General features: G+C 56.1%; 1 protein-coding gene across 5 annotated transcripts in view; it reads right to left on the bottom strand.

Moving 5' to 3' along the window:
• Positions 1-17,397, bottom strand: part of CASKIN2 (CASK interacting protein 2) — a 74,954-nt gene that overhangs the window by 5,932 nt on the left and 51,625 nt on the right. Inside the window, exons 3-18 of one of the 5 annotated variants that reach the window (XM_034790130.1) lie at positions 15,742-15,793; positions 11,607-11,704; positions 10,936-11,081; positions 9,381-9,476; positions 7,924-8,054; positions 7,162-7,270; positions 6,527-6,635; positions 6,038-6,123; positions 5,563-5,680; positions 4,657-4,737; positions 3,893-4,014; positions 2,895-2,976; positions 1,619-1,713; positions 1,068-1,178; positions 647-748; positions 22-160 (exon numbers count right to left, since the gene is read on the bottom strand). In XM_034790130.1, coding sequence (XP_034646021.1) covers positions 22-160; positions 647-748; positions 1,068-1,178; positions 1,619-1,713; positions 2,895-2,976; positions 3,893-4,014; positions 4,657-4,737; positions 5,563-5,680; positions 6,038-6,123; positions 6,527-6,635; positions 7,162-7,270; positions 7,924-8,054; positions 9,381-9,476; positions 10,936-11,081; positions 11,607-11,704; positions 15,742-15,793 — 1,677 coding nt within the window. Of the gene's footprint in view, positions 1-21; positions 161-646; positions 749-1,067; positions 1,179-1,618; positions 1,714-2,894; positions 2,977-3,892; positions 4,015-4,656; positions 4,738-5,562; positions 5,681-6,037; positions 6,133-6,526; positions 6,636-7,161; positions 7,271-7,923; positions 8,055-9,380; positions 9,477-10,935; positions 11,082-11,606; positions 11,705-15,741; positions 15,794-17,397 lie in introns of all 5 variants that reach the window. The other 4 variants (XM_034790128.1, XM_034790129.1, XM_034790131.1 and 1 more) reach the window with 4 other exon arrangements.

The following is a 17,397-nucleotide window of genomic DNA, read 5'->3' as shown; positions in this document are numbered from 1 at the left end:
GTGCATCTCCCAGCAACTCACCCAGTTTGTTGATGCCAATCTCCTGCAGGTCCTCCCACGTCAGGTCTGTTACAATGCTGATGGAGTCATAGCCATTGCTCACCAGCTTCTTATGGTACTGGGGCAGCCCAATGGCACTCAGCCACTCCATCAGGTCGGCCTACAGAGAACAGCAACAGGGACCATTTCATTAGCATCCCAGCAATGGCTGGCTCTTCCCTGATACATTTGCTTCCCACCTGCCTTGTGAGAGAACTAGGCATTGCATTCCCTGCTGCCCTTTGAGACACTTCCACACATCTGGGAGTGTCCCAGATTGCTCTGTGCGAGCAGCGCTCTGCCTAGGCTAGGCCATCCCTGCTGCTGTTGCATGGGGAAGGTTAGAAACCATGGAGCCATCACTGTCAGTTCACTCAAGCCTTCTCCCTCCATCGCGCGCTGTATGACCCACTGTGGACTCTCGTTAAAACCTGCATGAAGTCTGCTGGGCCTGCTGCCTCATTAACACACAGTGGGAACCTGTACCAGCCACAACCCCAAGGAAAAGTACAGTCTCACAGGGCACTGAGCCCAGCATCTGGCTGAAAACAGACTCAGGGCACCCACAGTGCTGGTGCAAAGGACAAGACATGCCCACAATACTCACAGGAATGTAATTGGGCAGCCACTCTGCAATGCTGAGCTGTCCAATCTCAGTGGAGATTTTCTTTCTGTGCCCCGGCTTAGTCACCCCAATGGCTGTTAGGTCCTAAAACAAACACAGCGGTTGCCTTCATTAATGGGGATGCTCAAACATTAGCTGATGTAGTGCAAGGAGTCAGCAGCTCCCACTGCAGTGGGGAGGGAATGCCTGGACGATGCACTGATTAGTGCTTGTACTAGAGCAATGGATGCTCTAGAAATACCAGCTAGAGCGAGAGGGAGTGGCTGGGACCCTTCAGCAGCCAGAGTCTACGGTGTGGTGCCACTCACTGGAAAAGGCAAGCAGCAGAGGCTGGGCCTTGCCCCTGCCCTATTCTTTGTGGCCATGCTCTCACCAGTAGTCCCCTGAACCCACCTGACCTTACCTCTGGGGTCATGCGGCTGATGGTGGGGACGTCATAGCCAGCATTGAGGAAGTTGGCCGCGTAGAACTCCAGCTGGAACTCACTCAGCCAGTTGTAAATGGCTTCTGCATCCTGGAGAGAGAAGCCGACACAAAACAGCCCATGACGGTGGCTGCATGGCCGGGGAGGGGCAGAAACGTTCCAGGCTGCTCTGTGCAATGCAGCACGTCCCCTTAGGACAGGGACGTTGACTCCCACCCCTGTACTGTCAAACTGGCTGGAATAAGAGGAATAGGGCAAGAGCATCGTGAAAGAGCTGTATTGTACCAGCCCTGCTTCTCTGCCCCCATGCACCGTAGTGTTCTTCAGCCCTTGTTCCTACCTGTGCCCATGGTGGGAGGGTGGGGCTCATGTGAGAGGTGGCCATTTCACCATAGCTTCCCCCATGCCAGTGAGTCAAAGGTAGCAGCTGCTTAAAATATGAACCCATGGATTGGCCAAGGCTTGGACCCCTGCTCTAAAATAGTCACCCCCATCTGTAGCATTGAAGCCCTTCCCAAGGGCCCAGGTACCTTTCCCTCCAGGAGCTGTTCAGGGCGGAGGTATTGGTGAGAGAAGATCCTGTTGCTGGTGTTACAGTTGGCCACGTTCTGGCGCCCGAGGGTTCCTGAGCAGAGAGGGGATGGGGGGTAGTTACTGGAATGGGCCAGAGGATGAGACCCCATTGCAGAGAGAGACTGTGAGGAGCTGAACATTTTGCCCTGTAGTGTGAATAGTTCAAAGCACCTTGCTCCACAATTCACTAACCCTCTGCAGGGGCAGAACTCTCAGCCCTGCTGCATTGAGGAAGGCAGGGATGTTAATGTCACCCAGTGAGCCAGCAGCAGAGCACAGACCCCAGGTGTCCTGCTTGCCAGCCATGTGCTGCAGCATGAGTCTTATCCCCTCTTCAAAGCCCTCTCTGCTTTCAACTCCTTCAAAGCATGTCCGAGAGAGCCGGAGCCTTCACCCAGCTCTGACCCCACGCACCTGGCAGCAGCCCAGAGTGAGCACGGCAGCCTGGTTTGTCTGATCTCAAAACACAATTTGTCTCTTGCAGCTGATACCATCCCTGAGCAGGCTGGGAGCGGAGCAGGGGAAGTATTCCCTCCCATCCCTTGCTACTGGAGAGAAAGTGGGCCATGAACCAGCAGCAAGGGGGCATTCAGCAAGCCCTCCTGAGCTCTCCCCAGCCCCCTGCATTTTCTGTCTAAGGCCAGAAAATACCAAATGCAAACAGTGACTCAGTGGGAAGAGGGATAACCGCATTCCCGTAGCCATCTCACAGGGGGAAGGCGCCAAGGCATTGTCCTTACACCCTTGGAGGCCAAAAGGCAAATCTCTCCCCCATTTTATAGAGGGACAAGCTCACAGAAGAGATGTGACTTACGGTCTTACAGCAAGATTAGGATAGAGCTGGGAATAGAACTCAGATATCCTGATCCCTGCTCCTGTACTTAACCGTAGACCAGACCCTTCCCCTCCCTTCCGCCACAATTTTATTGTAAAAGGAAAAACAGTCTAGAACGAGCTGCAAGCACCCTCCAATGTCAAACTACAGCCATCCCCTGCAGGAGCAGGGCAAGGCGTGTTCCACTCTGTGGTGCCCAGTACTGGACCCTGCAGTAGTGGGACATGCTAGGGCTTTGTCTTGCCAAGAGAGGCCTGAGAGGGAGTCACTGCCCCTCTGCTGGGAGTGGTGAGCCTGGTACGCAGGCACGGAGCTCTAAGGGCAGTGGGAGACAGAGGGTGGCTCTGACTTTACTCCAAGACACGGCCCGTGTTTCTTCCTGTGGTCTCTTTGCTTACCTGTCAAGGAGTTCAGCTGCCCATTCTGGCTATTTGATCCTAAGAGGTGCTGTTGTAGGTCCTCACCACCAGGGGGAAGCGGCTTCATAAGAGAGAAGAGACAATCAGAAGGGTCTGACATGGTGGGTCTGGACTTGAGACTTCGCACTGGGTGTATTGGGTCAGCCCCTGAGCAATTCTCACACAGCGGTAGAGAGGAAGGGATGGCACAGGCGTGACAGCACTGGGACTGCCTTGCACAGCCTGGGGTAAGAGCCCTGGCCTGGGGCCTCGTTCTTGACAGGAGGTCTGTGTATCCTGCAACAGAACAGGGCCCTGGGAACCTATGCAGTCAACCGTACCCAGGAGCCTCTTTGGGGGCTACAGCTAGAGGATAAAGGCCCTACTACTCCTGTCTGAGGGAGATCCTCCTTGAGCTCACTCGGCTCTGTACCCCTAGCGCAGAGACGGCTGCAGATGGGTTTGTAATGTGCACACCGCTCACTGCAGGAGGTGCCCCTGGCTGGGTCCCAGTGGTGGGGTCAGAGATGGTCTCAAACCCTGTGCATCCCTGTGGCAGGGCTGCGTTTCCGAAGGCTCCCCTCCCTCGGGGTGGTTTTAGCAAGTCTGGCCTTGCAAGGGTCTCGCCAGTTCAGACACAAGAATGTGCAATATAGACACATTCCCTGACGCTCAGTATGCTGCTGCTACCACCACCAAGCCGTCAGCTCAGAGAAACTGGGTTGGGACATCCAAGTCGCTGGTGGAGAGCCTGGGTTAAAAGGAGAATGGGTGGGGTGGAATACAGTAGGAGTGGGGCACTGGGGCTTGAGTCAGTATGAACCCATGGGACTGCAAGGGGCAGCTCAAGGCAATCAAGGCTCAGAAAGCTGAGGCGGGAGTTGAGGGTAGCCCTGGGGTTCTGGTGGACCGAATCCCCCTTGGACCTTAAACCTTCCATGAGACTTGCTCTGCTGCCTGGACACAGAGCAGCGGGCGCTCTGTATCTGCCCTCCTACCGTGGCGTTCTCAATGAGGATACTGGTGCTCTGCCCGTTGGTGCCCTCAGTGCTCTGCCCGCTGCCGGCACTGCGAATACTGCCAATGCTGCCCTCGCTGCCCACGCTGTTCCTGTCTCCTGCTGTTATGGAGAGAGAAGAGGCATCGGGGCTCATGTAACTGCTGGAGAAGGAGCCTGACGCCCTGGGGCTAGCACCTCCCAATCCCGGTAGCCCCTTGGCGCTGGGGCCGGGCCTGGACTAAGCCGCACAGAGAGGATGCTGTGGGACCAGAGGAAGAGAACTGGCACCTGCACAGGGCATGGCGTTCCCTGTGCAGAGACCCACATGCTTTGGCAGAGGCGCACTGTCCAGACTCCTCTGCCTGCCACTGGCACAGGGCCCAACCTCCACAAGACCCGCACAGAATCACTCAGCTTCACCGTTCCTTAGCACACACAGGACAATCCTGTTTCTAGAGAAAGGGCTGGAAGGGAGGGTGGGTGGGAGAGGGGTGTGGCTGGATGTGGGGGTATCTATGGGTCAATGACCTCTACAGTCCCTTGAGCTGTGGTTTCCCTGAGGCTGCTGCTTTCCTCTAATTTCCCGCTTGGAGCCAGCAGGGGATTTTCTCCATCTCTTGGGTGGGATGGCGACGGGAAGGGCTCCCTGACGCTAGTCCCTGTCCAGCCCTCCCCAGTAGCGACCCCGACCTGAGTTCTCAGGCCCCGGGGCCGTCCTGGTTAAGGTGAGGTGGCCGTAGGGTGCCTGCTGCGGAGCGTCACCTGGGAGTGGCTGCAGCCCGCCGGGAGGGGCGGCAATGCCCTGGCGCTGGTGTGCAGGCACCATGCGGGGAAGAGTCATGCCTGCATTTAAAGACAAAACACTCGTGTAAGAGCAGAGTGTGTGGAAGGGGAGAGGGCAGCATCAGTCATAGCAGGGTCCAGAAATACCCCCAGCACTGTGCCTCGGGGGGGGGGGGGGGGGGCTCTGCAGAGGAAGGGCTTGTGGGGGAGTGTGTAGCTGGCACACCTGGGGCAGAGCCAGGACTGTACCAGAGTTTCCCTGGCCCTGCGAACGGGGCCTGGCTCCATCATTCCTGGCTCAGTGCACTAGGAACAGATATTAATGCTTAAGCCAGGCCTGGGCCCCAGGATACCCGGCTCTGCTAACTCCTCCCTGCCACTGCACCCCAGCTTGTCCTAATGCTGCTCAGTCCCGAGCTCCCCACACAGCCACACCTCAGCCCAGACCTGATGCCTAGGGACCCCCCTCAGCTCCACCGTCCTGACCCGCAGCGAGCTCTGCTGCCCCAGTGCTAGGATGAGTTGTGGGCTGCTGCAGGGACTTGGACCCAACCTCCACAGGGACTGCGCTGACACCAGACTCATTCCCGCTGTAAACAAAGGGGCATCTGAATCCCAGTCCCTAGTTGGGAGCAGCTCACCTGAGCTCAGCTGCAGCCACTGTCCAACTCTGCTGCGCTACCAGCCCCCAGTCCTCCAGGCCAGAGGGGGCGCTGTCAGCCAGAGAGCCACACCACTGCCACTTCCCATTGGCTGCTGGGGTGGGGGCTGAGTCCAGGGAGCGGGTGGGTTGTAGTGAGGGTGGGAGAAGTCCAGGTCAGAGATATGCGCCCCCCGTCCCCCTTACTTCCTCATGCACTCCAGGGCAGTGTGTGTGTTACTGACCTGTCCGCTTGCTGATGACCTCGACGATGGAGGGAGGGAAGTAGCCGACCCGATCGGTGCCTTTCTGAGTGTCGTGGATGTGCCCCTTCCAGCGCCCGTCGGAGTGCTGCTCCAGGACCTGCGCGAGGCACCGGGCACGAGAGAGTTAGACCCCTGAGTGAGAGACTCCTTACAGGTGTCCCAGCGTCAGCAGGAGCCAGGATATGGCATAATACAGGAACCCTGGCTATGGGCAGCGCCCAGCCAGGCCCAGCAGGAAGAGCTGTAGGGAACATGCAAGGTCCCTGGCTATGGGCAGTTCCCAGCAGGAGGTGCTGTAGGGAACATGCAGGGTCTCTGGCTGTGGGGAAGCTCCCACCCACGCCCAGCAGGAGGTGCTGTAGGGAACATTCAAGGTCCCTGGCTGTGAGGAAGCTCCCAGCTACTCCAGTGTTTATTAGCCATGGTCTCTGCGCAGCTGCAGGTGATTGCTCACCGTGATGATATCTCCTGCCCGGATGTTGAGAGCAGTCGGGTCGTGGAGGTTCCAGAAATCCTTTAAAGCTCGGACTTTCAGGATTCCTGATGCCTCTGAAGAGAAGGGAAAGAGGGAAGAAAGAGCACGGGAGAAGTGTGGGGACAGGGCAGGAGAACAGGGCAGGGGACAGGAAAAGAGAAGGAGAGAGAACATTAATAGCACGGCCAGGAACTCGGTCCCCTGCTATCCCCCCAAAGCCGGCACCCCAATGCCTGCGTATATAAGTATTGAAGCCCCTCACCTGAGCACTCAAAGTCAGGTTAGCTGAGGGCCTGTTTGGAGGAGGGTTGGGATGTTGCCACACATGCCCCCATAGAAAGGCTTTCTCCCTGCCAATGCCAGGTGAGAGCCGGGCAATCAGCTCCCTACAGCAGGGCTCCTGGTTCTGCCCATGGGATTACAGAACACGTCGAACAGAGCCCGGCATTACGCTTAGACCCAGCTCACCTCTCAGGAGTTGCTTGATATCCTTGCTGGCATGCGAGGTGGTGAACTGGTTCACGATGTCCAGGGCCGTCTGGTTGTAGGTGTTTCGGATGTTCACGTCTACGCCACCCTGCCGTGGGGGAGCCAGCAGAGACCCTGTCAGTGCCAGGGCCATTGGGCAGCCACGCCTCACACAAGAAGTGCTGCTGGAGAGGCAGCCTACAGGCAGGTCAGCACCTCCTCTGCAGCAGACCCAGACCCCTTCTGGAGGAGCAGGGGACCCAGCATTCAGAGGCCTGGGGGAGAAGAGCCCCCATCTTCTCTCACCACCTATCACTGGCAGTTTGGGGGACTAAGAGGAAGTTGGAGCAGGACCAGGCAGGATCGAGTCCCAGAAGCTGCACTGATGGAGGGAGGTTCTGTCTCTTGCCCTGTTAATCTTGTTACAGTTCTCAACCCAACCAGCCACTGCAGTCAGGCCACAGGCTGCATCTTCCCCTGCCCCTCTCCTCCCCCATCGCCCTCCAGAACTGAGCCACCGTCCCTCTCCCCCATCTCCAGCTGCTGTCTCTTATAGTGGATCGCTCTCCTAAGGGCTGCACACTTGGTAGCTGAGGTACCGCCCCCTTCCTCCCTGCAAGGGCCTTTCAGCTCACCTCCAGCAGCAGGCGCACCACCTCCGTCTTGCCGTAGAGCGCTGCCTCATGCAGGGCTGTGCCCGTCTTCGTCTGCCTGTTGATCTCAATCCCAGCTTTCAGCAGCTGCCTGGGGGCGGGGTGGGGGGAATAAGCCGTGGTGGTTCAGAAGGAGCAATTGGGTACTATGAGCCAGGAGGATAGGGTGGGCAGTGAGGCTGGGCAGCAGGCAGAGCCAGGGCTTGGGGTAGGGCAGGGTAAATCTGTCTCAACCAGGGTAAAATCATGAGGTGATTTGGGTTCACCAGATACCAAAGCCAAATGTCAATTCCAACTGCATAGGGTGAGAACTGGAGGGAGCCAGTGGGACCAGTGATGGACAGGGGGTCCGGGGTAGGGCTGGGGGGAGCCAGGCAGCCAGTGGAACCAGTGATGGACGGGGATCTGGGGCAGGGCTGGAGGCAGCCAGTGGGATCAGTGATGGACGGGGGTCTGGGGCAGGGCTGGGGAGAGCCAGGCAGCCAGTGGGATCAGTGATGGACAGGGGGTCTGGGGGGAGCCAGGCAGCCGGGGGTCTGGGGTAGAAGGCCCGAAGCTCCATGGAAAAAGAGCTCCAAGGCTAGGACTGGGGCAAGCAAAGGGCAGCATGTGGGGATCTCTGGGGAATCGAGCGGCAGGAGGGGAGTCTGGCACTGTGCATCGGCAGTGGACGCTGCTACGGGCCTGTGCAGATTAGGACGCTTGCGGTAGGGCGAGCCGAGTGGCTGGAGTGCTGTGCGTTACCTGATTATCTCCTTGTGCCCGTTCTTGGCTGCCAGGTGCAGAGGGGTGGTGTAGTTGGGGTCACTCGTGTCTTTGGACTGACCCTCCAGGAGCGCAACACACATGTGGCTGTTCAGCAGCAATTGGGCAACCTAGGGTGGGCGAGAGATGGGTGAATGACGGGGAGCATAGAAACGAGAGCACATGAACACCCTGTCCCCCGCCACTCTCCCCTGGAGCCCTGCAGCAGCCGGTGGATTGCTCAGCCGGCCCCATTCCAAAGGGTAGGAAGGGACTTCCTGGACTGCCCCTCCCAGATCCAGCCCCACGTGCATGGCCGGTGCTTAGAGAGCCTCAGTGGGTGGGGATCAGAGAAGGGCAGAGCCCAGCTATCCCTGGAAGCCCCTAGCAGTCACCACAGACAGGAATTGCTTTCCTCGTGATTGCTTTCCGGGCCCTTTCAGACAGTGGCCCAAGGGCCAGGGATTCCGGGACCCCAGCGTGCGCTGGCCTGGCCCGCCGGAAACGCCCACACAGAAGGGGAATTGTTGGTATCTTGGGGCAGCCCAGACGCCTGGAGCGGGGTTGTTTTTACTGCACTATTTATAACTACAGAAATGAAGACGGCCCCCTGCCGGCCCCCTGGTGACAGCGAAACAGTCCGTGGGGCTGGCTGCACTGGCCAGGCCCCCTGAGAGCAGCGAATGGCACGGGTGCGTTTCTGTCGGCTTGCTGAGCTCCCTCAGGGTGGCGGGTGGGCCTTCCCGCCCCAGCAATGCAGAGCAGCCGGTGCACCTGTCCCCAGCAGCCGAGACAGGAATCCCTCGAGCCCTGCCAGGTTGGAATCTCAGGCCTGCAAACACAGCTGTGCAGAGCCTGCCCCTCAGCGCCTGTGGAGATTACGAAGGCTCAGCCTGTCTGGTCGCCACCAGCCTGGACTTAAATGGGAGCAGAGGAAAGATGGGGGTTGGGGAGCAGCGTCCCATGCTTGGAGCAGAGGACTCGGGTTCTATCCGGGCTCTGCCACTAGCTCATTGCGGACTCGGGTTCTGTCCAGGCTCTGCTCACTGGCATCTCTCTGTAGCTCCGTTTTTCCCCGTGGGTAAACAGAGCTGATGATACTCTCCTCCCTCAGCACAGGGGAGGACATGCGGTGTGTAAACCCCCTGGGGGTGGAAGGAGCTATCGAAGGACAAAGCACTGGCCGTCACACTGAGCTTCACAGCCACGGCAAGGAGAGAACCCAGATTTTCCTGCCCCAACACATGACGTTAAGGGAGAACCTCCATCAGTGACTAGCACCACAGGGCCTACGACATGCACCGAGGAATTCTGATCCCATCCAGTGGAGGGCAGTGGTGCATTGGCCAGTTCCTTGTAGTATTGTTACTGTGAAGGGGAAGGGACATGGGCCCTAATACAATGCCTCAGTCAGGAATGACTTGGACAGTGCAACAGAGCAGCTCTGCGCAGTTTACCTTAAGCCGGCCAAACTCACAGGCCAGGTCCAGGGGGGTTTTCTTTGCCTTATTGATGAGACACGGGTTGGACTGGTGCTGGAGCAGCATTTCTGACTGTGGAGGAATAACAGACATGCAAGACAGCAATGCAGGCAGGCTGGCGATCATGCCCCATCCAGCAAGCAGCCTCCTGACACCCCCATTCAACTGTTCCCCTCTCCCTACGGCTCCTACCTCCACCCCTCCCTCGGACAGGGCCCTGCTGGGACAGCAGCCTAAGGGGTGCTCTCCGGTGTCTGTGTCAAAGAGCACCCCGTCTGCCCCTTTTCCCCATTTCCACAGCCCCCTGCCTGCATCTCCCCTTCCAGGCAGGACTGCTGTGCTGAGCCCCCTCCAGGGTTAGACTAGGCAGAGGTGGTTTGTGGGAAAGTGGCACAAGGGCCTCCCCAAAAAGTTTGTCCCCCCTGCCCAAGCCCGGGTCTGGGTCTCTTGTGGGGCAAGAGGATTCATAGATTCTAGGACTGGAAGGGACCTCAAGAGGTCGAGTCCAGTCCCCTGCCCGCATGGCAGGACCAAATACTGTCTAGACCATCCCTGATAGACATTTGTCTAACCTACTCTTACATATCTCCAGAGATGGAGATTCCACAACCTCCCTAGGCAGTTTATTCCAGTGTTTAACCACCCTGACAGTTAGGAACTTTTTCCTAATGTACAACCTAGACCTCCCTTGCTGCAGTTTAAGCCCATTGCTTCTTGTTCTATCCTTAGAGGCTAAGGTGAACAAGTTTTCTCCCTCCTCCTTATGACACCCTTTTAGATACCTGAAAACTGCTATCATGTCCCCTCTCAGTCTTCTCTTTTTCAAACTAAACAAACCCAATTCTTTCAGCCTTCCTTCATAGGTCATGTTCTCAAGACCTTTAATCATTCTCGTTGCTCTTCTCTGGGCCCTTTCCAATTTCTCCACATCTTTCTTGAAATGCGGTGCCCAGAACTGGACACAATACTCCAGCTGAGGCCTAACCAGAGCAGAGTAGAGCGGAAGAATGATTTCTTGTGTCTTGCTCACAACACACCTGTTAATACATCCCAGAATCACGTTTGCTTTTTTTGCAACAGCATCACACTGTTGACTCTCATTTAGCTTGTGGTCCACTATAACCCCTAGATCCCTTTTTGCCGTACTCCTTCCTAGACAGTCTCTTCCCATTCCGTATGTGTGAAACTGATTTTTTTCTTCCTAAGTGGAGCACTTTGCATTTCTCTTTGTTAAACTTCATCCTGTTTAACTCAGACCATTTCTCCAATTTGTCCAGATCATTTTGAATTATGACCCTGTCCTCCAAAGCAGTTGCAATCCCTCCCAGTTTGGTATCATCACAGGCCGAAGCCTGGAGGCAGCCCAATGCTACTTCACCACTAACTGACACGATGTTGCCACACTGCAAACCAGTAGGCAGTGGAAATCCGGGTGAGGGGTATCAGGAGATTCGGGACCGGGCACACGTGCTGCTGAGGACACCTGGGCTCCCAGAGCCTTTGTCACCTCTCCCCAGGCTCCCTTACTCACCACCTCGTAGTGCCCGTACTGCGCAGACAGGTGCAGCGGGATCTGCCCGTCCAGTGACGCCATGTTGACCAAGGCGGCTGCCCGCAGCAGCAGGTGGACCGGCTCCACCCTCCCCTGCCAGGCAGCGTAGTGCAGCGGGCGCATCCCTGCGGGGAAGCAAGGTCAGGAGGAGGCCAAGAGGGGCCACCTCTCAGCACTACACCGACACTAGCGATGTGGGAGCCCCAGGGTGGCAGCTGGCAGGAGCTAGGCCTCACGAAGCCCAGGAGCTGAGCTCCCCGGGGGGGTGCCTGAAGAACGAGCACCACACTGACCCCTTCTGAGGCTCCAGATCAGCCCCCCAGCTCAAAGTGAATGGAGCTCCCCAGGGTGAGGAGCTGGAGATGACTCTATGGCTGCCGTCTCCCAATCCCGCTCACTGCAGCAATGAGAGGTCAAAGCAGGGCCTGAAGCGGGCACTTTTCCCCATGGGAGGGGTCCCAGGTGCACTGCTCCCTCAGGATGGGGGCAGGCAGAGGGCACTTCCACCTTACGCAGGCAGACGGGTGCTCCCCAGTCACGGAGAGTGAGGGGGAAGTGGTAGGCTGGCGGAGACACTGTTCCCTCCTGGAGGTAAGGGGGAGCTGGGAGGGCGGTTAGGGGCCCCAGTCTGAGGTGAGCCAGCTGCTTACCATTGCTGTCCTTTATGTCAACAGTGGCCTGTGCCTCCAGCAGCAGGGAGATGAGCTCCAGGCTCCCACCCAGGGCCGCATGGTGCAGTGCTGAGAACCTGAGAACAGCAAAAGACAAGGGTCTCAGAAGCAGCCAACTCTGTGGCTCCATGCCCTCGAAGCCCAACCCAGCCCTGCACAGGGGCAAAGGTGGCCATTTCTCTCCTCTCTCCAAATCAAAAGTGGCTAGAGCCGATTTCCCACTGCCCCTGCATTTCCCAATTCCAGGCAGCTGGTCTCAGTCTAGGCTGCTCCACAGCTCAGGCATTCCCACAGTTCCTGGCCACATTGCTGCTAGAACAGGGGCAAACCCCACTTCTCTATCAGCCTCCTCTTATTACATACACCAGGTCCGTGGTGCAGGGCCGGCTCCAGGCACCAGCTTAACAAGCAGGTGCTTGGGGCGGCCAAGGGAGAGGGGCGGCACCTGCGGCAATTCGGGGGCAGCAGGTCCCTCACTCCCTCTAGGAGTGAAGGACCTGCCGCTGAACTGCCACCACCGATCACGGCTCTTTTTTGTTTGTTTGTTTGCTTGGGGCGGCAGAAATGCTGGAGCCGGCCCTGCCCTGGTGTGAAGTCATTGAGTTCAGCAAGGCTCTGCCATGGTGGAGTTTGGCACGACGGAGCTGGCAGGACTCTTCCTCCCACAATCATCTCACACTGGCTCCTGGAGACTTGGTGGTTGTCCCATGAGACCCCAAAGCAAGCTGGCACCAGACCCTTGAGGGAGACGTGCTGAGACCTGGCACACTCGGTACATGGCTGGTGACACCAGCCAGGCCTTGCTCTCTTACTCCACCACCTCTCCTGCTGCTGTCTGTGAACAGTTTAGACCAAGGCCCATAGCGCACAGCTCCTGAGAGGGGATGCAGCTTCTCCACAAGGCCAGAACACGCTCTGCCAAATGCCTTGAGTTAGAAGGGACTGACCTGATCCTATATATCAAACTATATCCTGCCCCCCTCACATTTTCCACTGGAAAAGCTCTCCCAGTCCAAGGCAATCCAAGCACTGCTTTCTCTCTCCAGCCTCCCCATCTGTTTCTATTTACAGCTCTCCAGTGCTGACCAGCCTGACCCGGCCCAACTCTCATTAAACTCCTAGCAATCCCTCGCACCTGCTTCCAAATCCCTGTCTCTGAGGCATCCTTGGTCAGAGCACCCACTCTGCATTGCACATTGGCAGAGGTCCTGCTGCTGTGCTCAAACTCTGTTGGTGTCCTGTTGGCCCTGACACTGAGCGTTGGGTCTCAGTTTTCCTGACAGCAAAATGGGGAGAAAACACCTCCTTGCATCCCAAGGGAAGAGGTCTATGTGCAGTAGGTGCTGAGGAGTTGTCTTATTGTGGGAGCGCCCCTTCCCCGATCAATGCCTTTGCCCTCTACAGACGGAAGGAGGGAGGGAACAAGCAAGGCTGGGGCAATTAGAAGAGTCCAGCTGGGGCCAGCTTTGCTCTCTGGGCAGCAGCAGGACAAGCAGGCAGAAAACCCAGCACTTGAGGGGTTTTGCCAGGGGACAGGTTTTCCAGGCGATTCTCAGGGGGTCGTGGTGTGTGTGTGTCCCACTTCCCTCTTGGCCTAACCCCGCCTCTCGCTCTGGCCCCGACGCTTGCAGTCTCACTGCCAGCATGGCTGGCTCTCCCCCTGTCCGAAGCCCATGGCAGAGTGTGTGAGGCCAGCTAGAATGAATGAGCCCTGTGTTCCAGGGCTGTGAAAGAAGCCTGTTTGTCTAGAGCGCTCCCTCCTTCCCCTGCGCTCCCCCTGCTCCGGGCTGCTTCATTCATGTGAAGGGCCGCGTCTGAGCAAGGGAGGCTCAGCGCCCACGGGGAGCGGCCTGGGAATTCAGAGCTCAGTCAGGCTTCGCTCCCTTAACGCTCTGGGGCTGGCACGGAACTTTCCCCCGCAACGTTCGAAGAGCGGGTGAGCTCACTTGGGGCGGCCCCGCGTACCGCAGGAGCCTCTGTGCATCCCAGCCCGGAGCTACTCCCGCAGCAGGTCAGCCCAGGGGCCCCGCTAGTCCAGGATCCCCTTTCTAACGGGAGCCAGCAGCAGCTGCTTCAGATGAAGGGGAAGAAACTCTGGGGTAACCTGCCCATGGGGAAAGCTCCTTCTTCACCCCAGGCACATGCGGTACGTCTACACAGCCCGCAGCAGCAAAACTCCCAGCCCGGTTCACGCCAGCGCTCTCAGCACAGCTGTGCAGACAGCACTTTGAAGTTGTGGCTCAAGCAGACACTCGGGCTGAGCAGCTCCCCCGTCCCTAGGCTTCAGAGCCTGAGCCGCAACTTCAAAGCACCGTCTGCACAGCACTAGTGTGAGCACCGCTGCCTGAATCTGCTGACCCGGGCGCAGAGAGTCGCTGCCACAGGCTGTGTAGACATAACCGTAGGGGCTGGCTCATGCCAGGTACAGGAGGAGTTAGATCCCCTAATATTCTGAAATACCCCCTTGGGTCACTGCACGGTCTCGTTATCCATAGGAATGTCTCAGAGGGAACAGGGCCCAGAGAGAGCGGCGTGCCCTGAGAGCCGGGACCACAGTGGTCTGACGACTTGGCTAGGAGGCGCTAGCTGTGGAATCCAAAGACATGGGTTCTAGTCCTGGCTCGGACGCTCACATTTGCTGAGCTCTAAGCAACTTTCACTTGTAATCCGAGTCCAGACAAGCCACGCTGTGCAGGGCTAGCTTAGCTACCTAGTGAATGGGCACATCTCTGCAGGTGTGACCTGACCACAGCAGGCCCCCACTGGAGCTTCTACTGCGTTGGCCAGCACTGTTCACCCCTTAACACTCGAGTGATCTGGCCATCTCACTGAGGTCAAATTCAAAACCTTTGTCTCCGTTTAAAAGTAAGAAGGAAGGGAAGGAGAAAAACAAAACTCAAAAACCTGGGAAATTCCAGAGTCAACGCATCTTTGTTTCAAAAGCCAGCTTAAGATTGCTAAATAAACCCTCACTACCCCCAACATTTACAAACCCCAAGCGAGGAAGTGTATAGTTAAGGATGTCATAAATCTTACACTGCTCTCCTAGCAGAACACACACACTCTTCTTATCAAGTCTGATGAAACGCACGACTCATCATACCATCTCCACCTTTTCTCTGACTCAAAAGAAATACGATTCTTTCATCAGCAATTTCAAAACAATCACACCAAACCCTTCTGGAACAGGGAACATTCCTCTGTACATTCATAATGGGTCTGACACAGATCGATCAGCCTTGCCTACATCTTTACCAAAAAAATCAATAACTTACCATTTCTTGTTACACTTTTCCTATTCATCTATATCATTCTCAAGAAACAGCCATCCTAAGTACTTTACCAAAAAATCCTAGTGGTCAATTGATAAACGTTCTAACTGACAATGTTTCCCATTTAACAGAGTCCCTTAAAAGAAAACGTGTAGGTACTGAAATTAAGTAACAAATAGAATATATAAAAAACTGCCACCAGAATTAAGAATTAAGGTGGCGATGAAATATCTTTACACTTGATAAGAACAGTGTGTTTATATTATATTGACAGTGTAACATTTGTGGTTTTCTTAACTCAGTATAATTTTTGAGAAGTGCTTGGATTTTGTAAGTGGTGAGATAGGCAGGTATGTTGTGGTTTAGCAATCTCAGCTTATCTTTTAACAGAAGATTTTGGAGAGGGGGTGGAATATAAATAAAGGGTCGGGCTAGAGAGTCATTTCCAAGGGAGCCTATGGAACACATACAAGGAGAAGAGGGGCACTGGGAATTAACGCTCCTCCTAATGGGCTCTGTGCCAGTTCTGCCAGGCTCCAGGAGTGGCTTTTACCCCAAATGCTCTGCTCCTGGCAGGCACCATACTGTGCCCATCTCTGGCCCTGGAAAGTTATTCAAAGCAGGGAGGAGGTTTTAACAAGCTGGAGAGTACATAGAATGGGCATCTCTGGTCAGTAATGCAAGAGGACACACTACATCAAACCCATCGGCTGTCCTGTTACTGTTAAACCAACCCTAAATCAGCAGCCAAGTACAGCCAGGGATGCTAGTGGCCCAGAGGCACCACCGGCTCATGCCAACATATTACTGAGACTGAATGAGGTGGTTTGGGAAACACTCACCCGTCCGCGTCCTGGTAATTCACATTCAGTCGCTTGGCTGATCCCAGGAGCTCTGTAAAGAGAAGAGTAGACAGTCAGCGCAGAACTCCCACAACCACTGCTCCTTGCATGATGAACGCAGGCTGCATGGGAGAACTCATCCCACTGGAGCAGGAGAGAAGACCTAACAAAGCATCAGCTGAGACAGGGATCACACGTGCAGCCCTCTGATGAGAACTCTGGGAACACTCAGGTCTGTGGGAGAACATGTCCACAGCTGGGGTGCCGCTAGCCTTTTGTACCCATGCTGCCTGGCCCAGTTGTTACCCCCGGAGAACACACCTGCTGCCTTTGCACAGTCAGCTCGATGATACAGCAAGCACGGTTAGACAGAGGGATATAGGAAGAGGTCAATGACTGGTTTGAAGAATTAAAAGAACCCGCAAGTAGCCAGAGGAAATACCCCACCTTGGCAGGGTTCCCCGGAGACACCACAGTCCCTGCCTTGCCTGTATTTTAGGGAGAACACTGAGAAGCTGGGCTGAATTTTTACCTTTTCAGTTGAGCAAAGCACAGCAATCACACACCAAGCTCGCCCTACAGGCCCCACTCTGGTCACTGCCTGATCTAGACCCTCAATTGCTTTCCGTAGCAGCTTACCTGTGCCTGCGGGACAATGCTTCATTTCTCTCTCTAATCCTCCCTACGGACCATCCGTGGCTGCAGGGAGGGATGGATATAAGCCCCCACGTCCCCTCACTCTCTCAGACTGTGGCAGACCCCATGGTCCCCTGAGAAATTTGAGACTCTCCTACAAATTGGGTTCAGCCTTCCCCCTTGGCCAGGGGATTCCTGGGTCCCAAATCTGGCTCTGGGGTGGCCACCCTGCCCCACGCTCCTGGTTGTGCACAGGAGCACATCCAGCAGCCCTTTCTAGAGCATCCTGTATGTGGACAGGACAGAGCTTGCCTGTCCCCCAACCTATCAGTACTGACCTCCCTGCGAGCAAGCCAGCGCCTGACCCATCCCTGTCTTCTTCTTTCACTCCAGCTTCTTCTGCATTGACCTGCGCGTACCCAACCTGGCTCTAGCCCAGCAATCCTTTCTTCCTCCGTTCCCTCTGCCACCACTGCTCAACACACCCCATCTCCAGCATCTCCGCAGCCCCTCAAGCTCCCGTTACGTAGAGCGGGAGCAGCAGGAGCGATCCTGTCTCTTTCACTCAATGGGATGGCACCTCTGTTCAGTTCCCCTCTGAGGACGCTCCATTTATAAAGTCCGCTGCCTGAAAAGTGCCGAGCTGGTACGTTTTGCTTCCGCCCCTGAGCTTCTTACCCGCTCCTCGCTGCCAAGGAATGGCCCACGGACCAGATGGTTGGCATTTTTACTACTAGGGCAGAGGCTGAGGTCACAGGTTGTGAATGTAGAACTGTATTGTTTCCCACATTCCCTTAATCTAGCCCACCCCCATGGAAAATCTGGGGTGTGGAGAACTATATAAAGGAAGAGGACCCCTGCCCCCCATCACACAGTTGATTAATTAAGCTCCCAATTCTCTCCAGTGATGAATTCAAATTAATTCTTTCCTCCTACACGGGGTATTTTATTCTCATCTGGGGGGGTTTGGGAGCAGATTAAAATCTCTGGAATTTATGTGCTAAGTAAGAATGAAAGGAA

The sequence above is a fragment of the Trachemys scripta genome, chromosome 14 (genome assembly GCF_013100865.1).
Source record: "Trachemys scripta elegans isolate TJP31775 chromosome 14, CAS_Tse_1.0, whole genome shotgun sequence".
In the NCBI taxonomy this organism is placed as follows: domain Eukaryota; kingdom Metazoa; phylum Chordata; order Testudines; family Emydidae; genus Trachemys; species Trachemys scripta.
The sequence above is the reverse complement of the archived record's forward strand: the minus strand, read 5'-3'. Positions and strand labels throughout refer to the sequence as shown.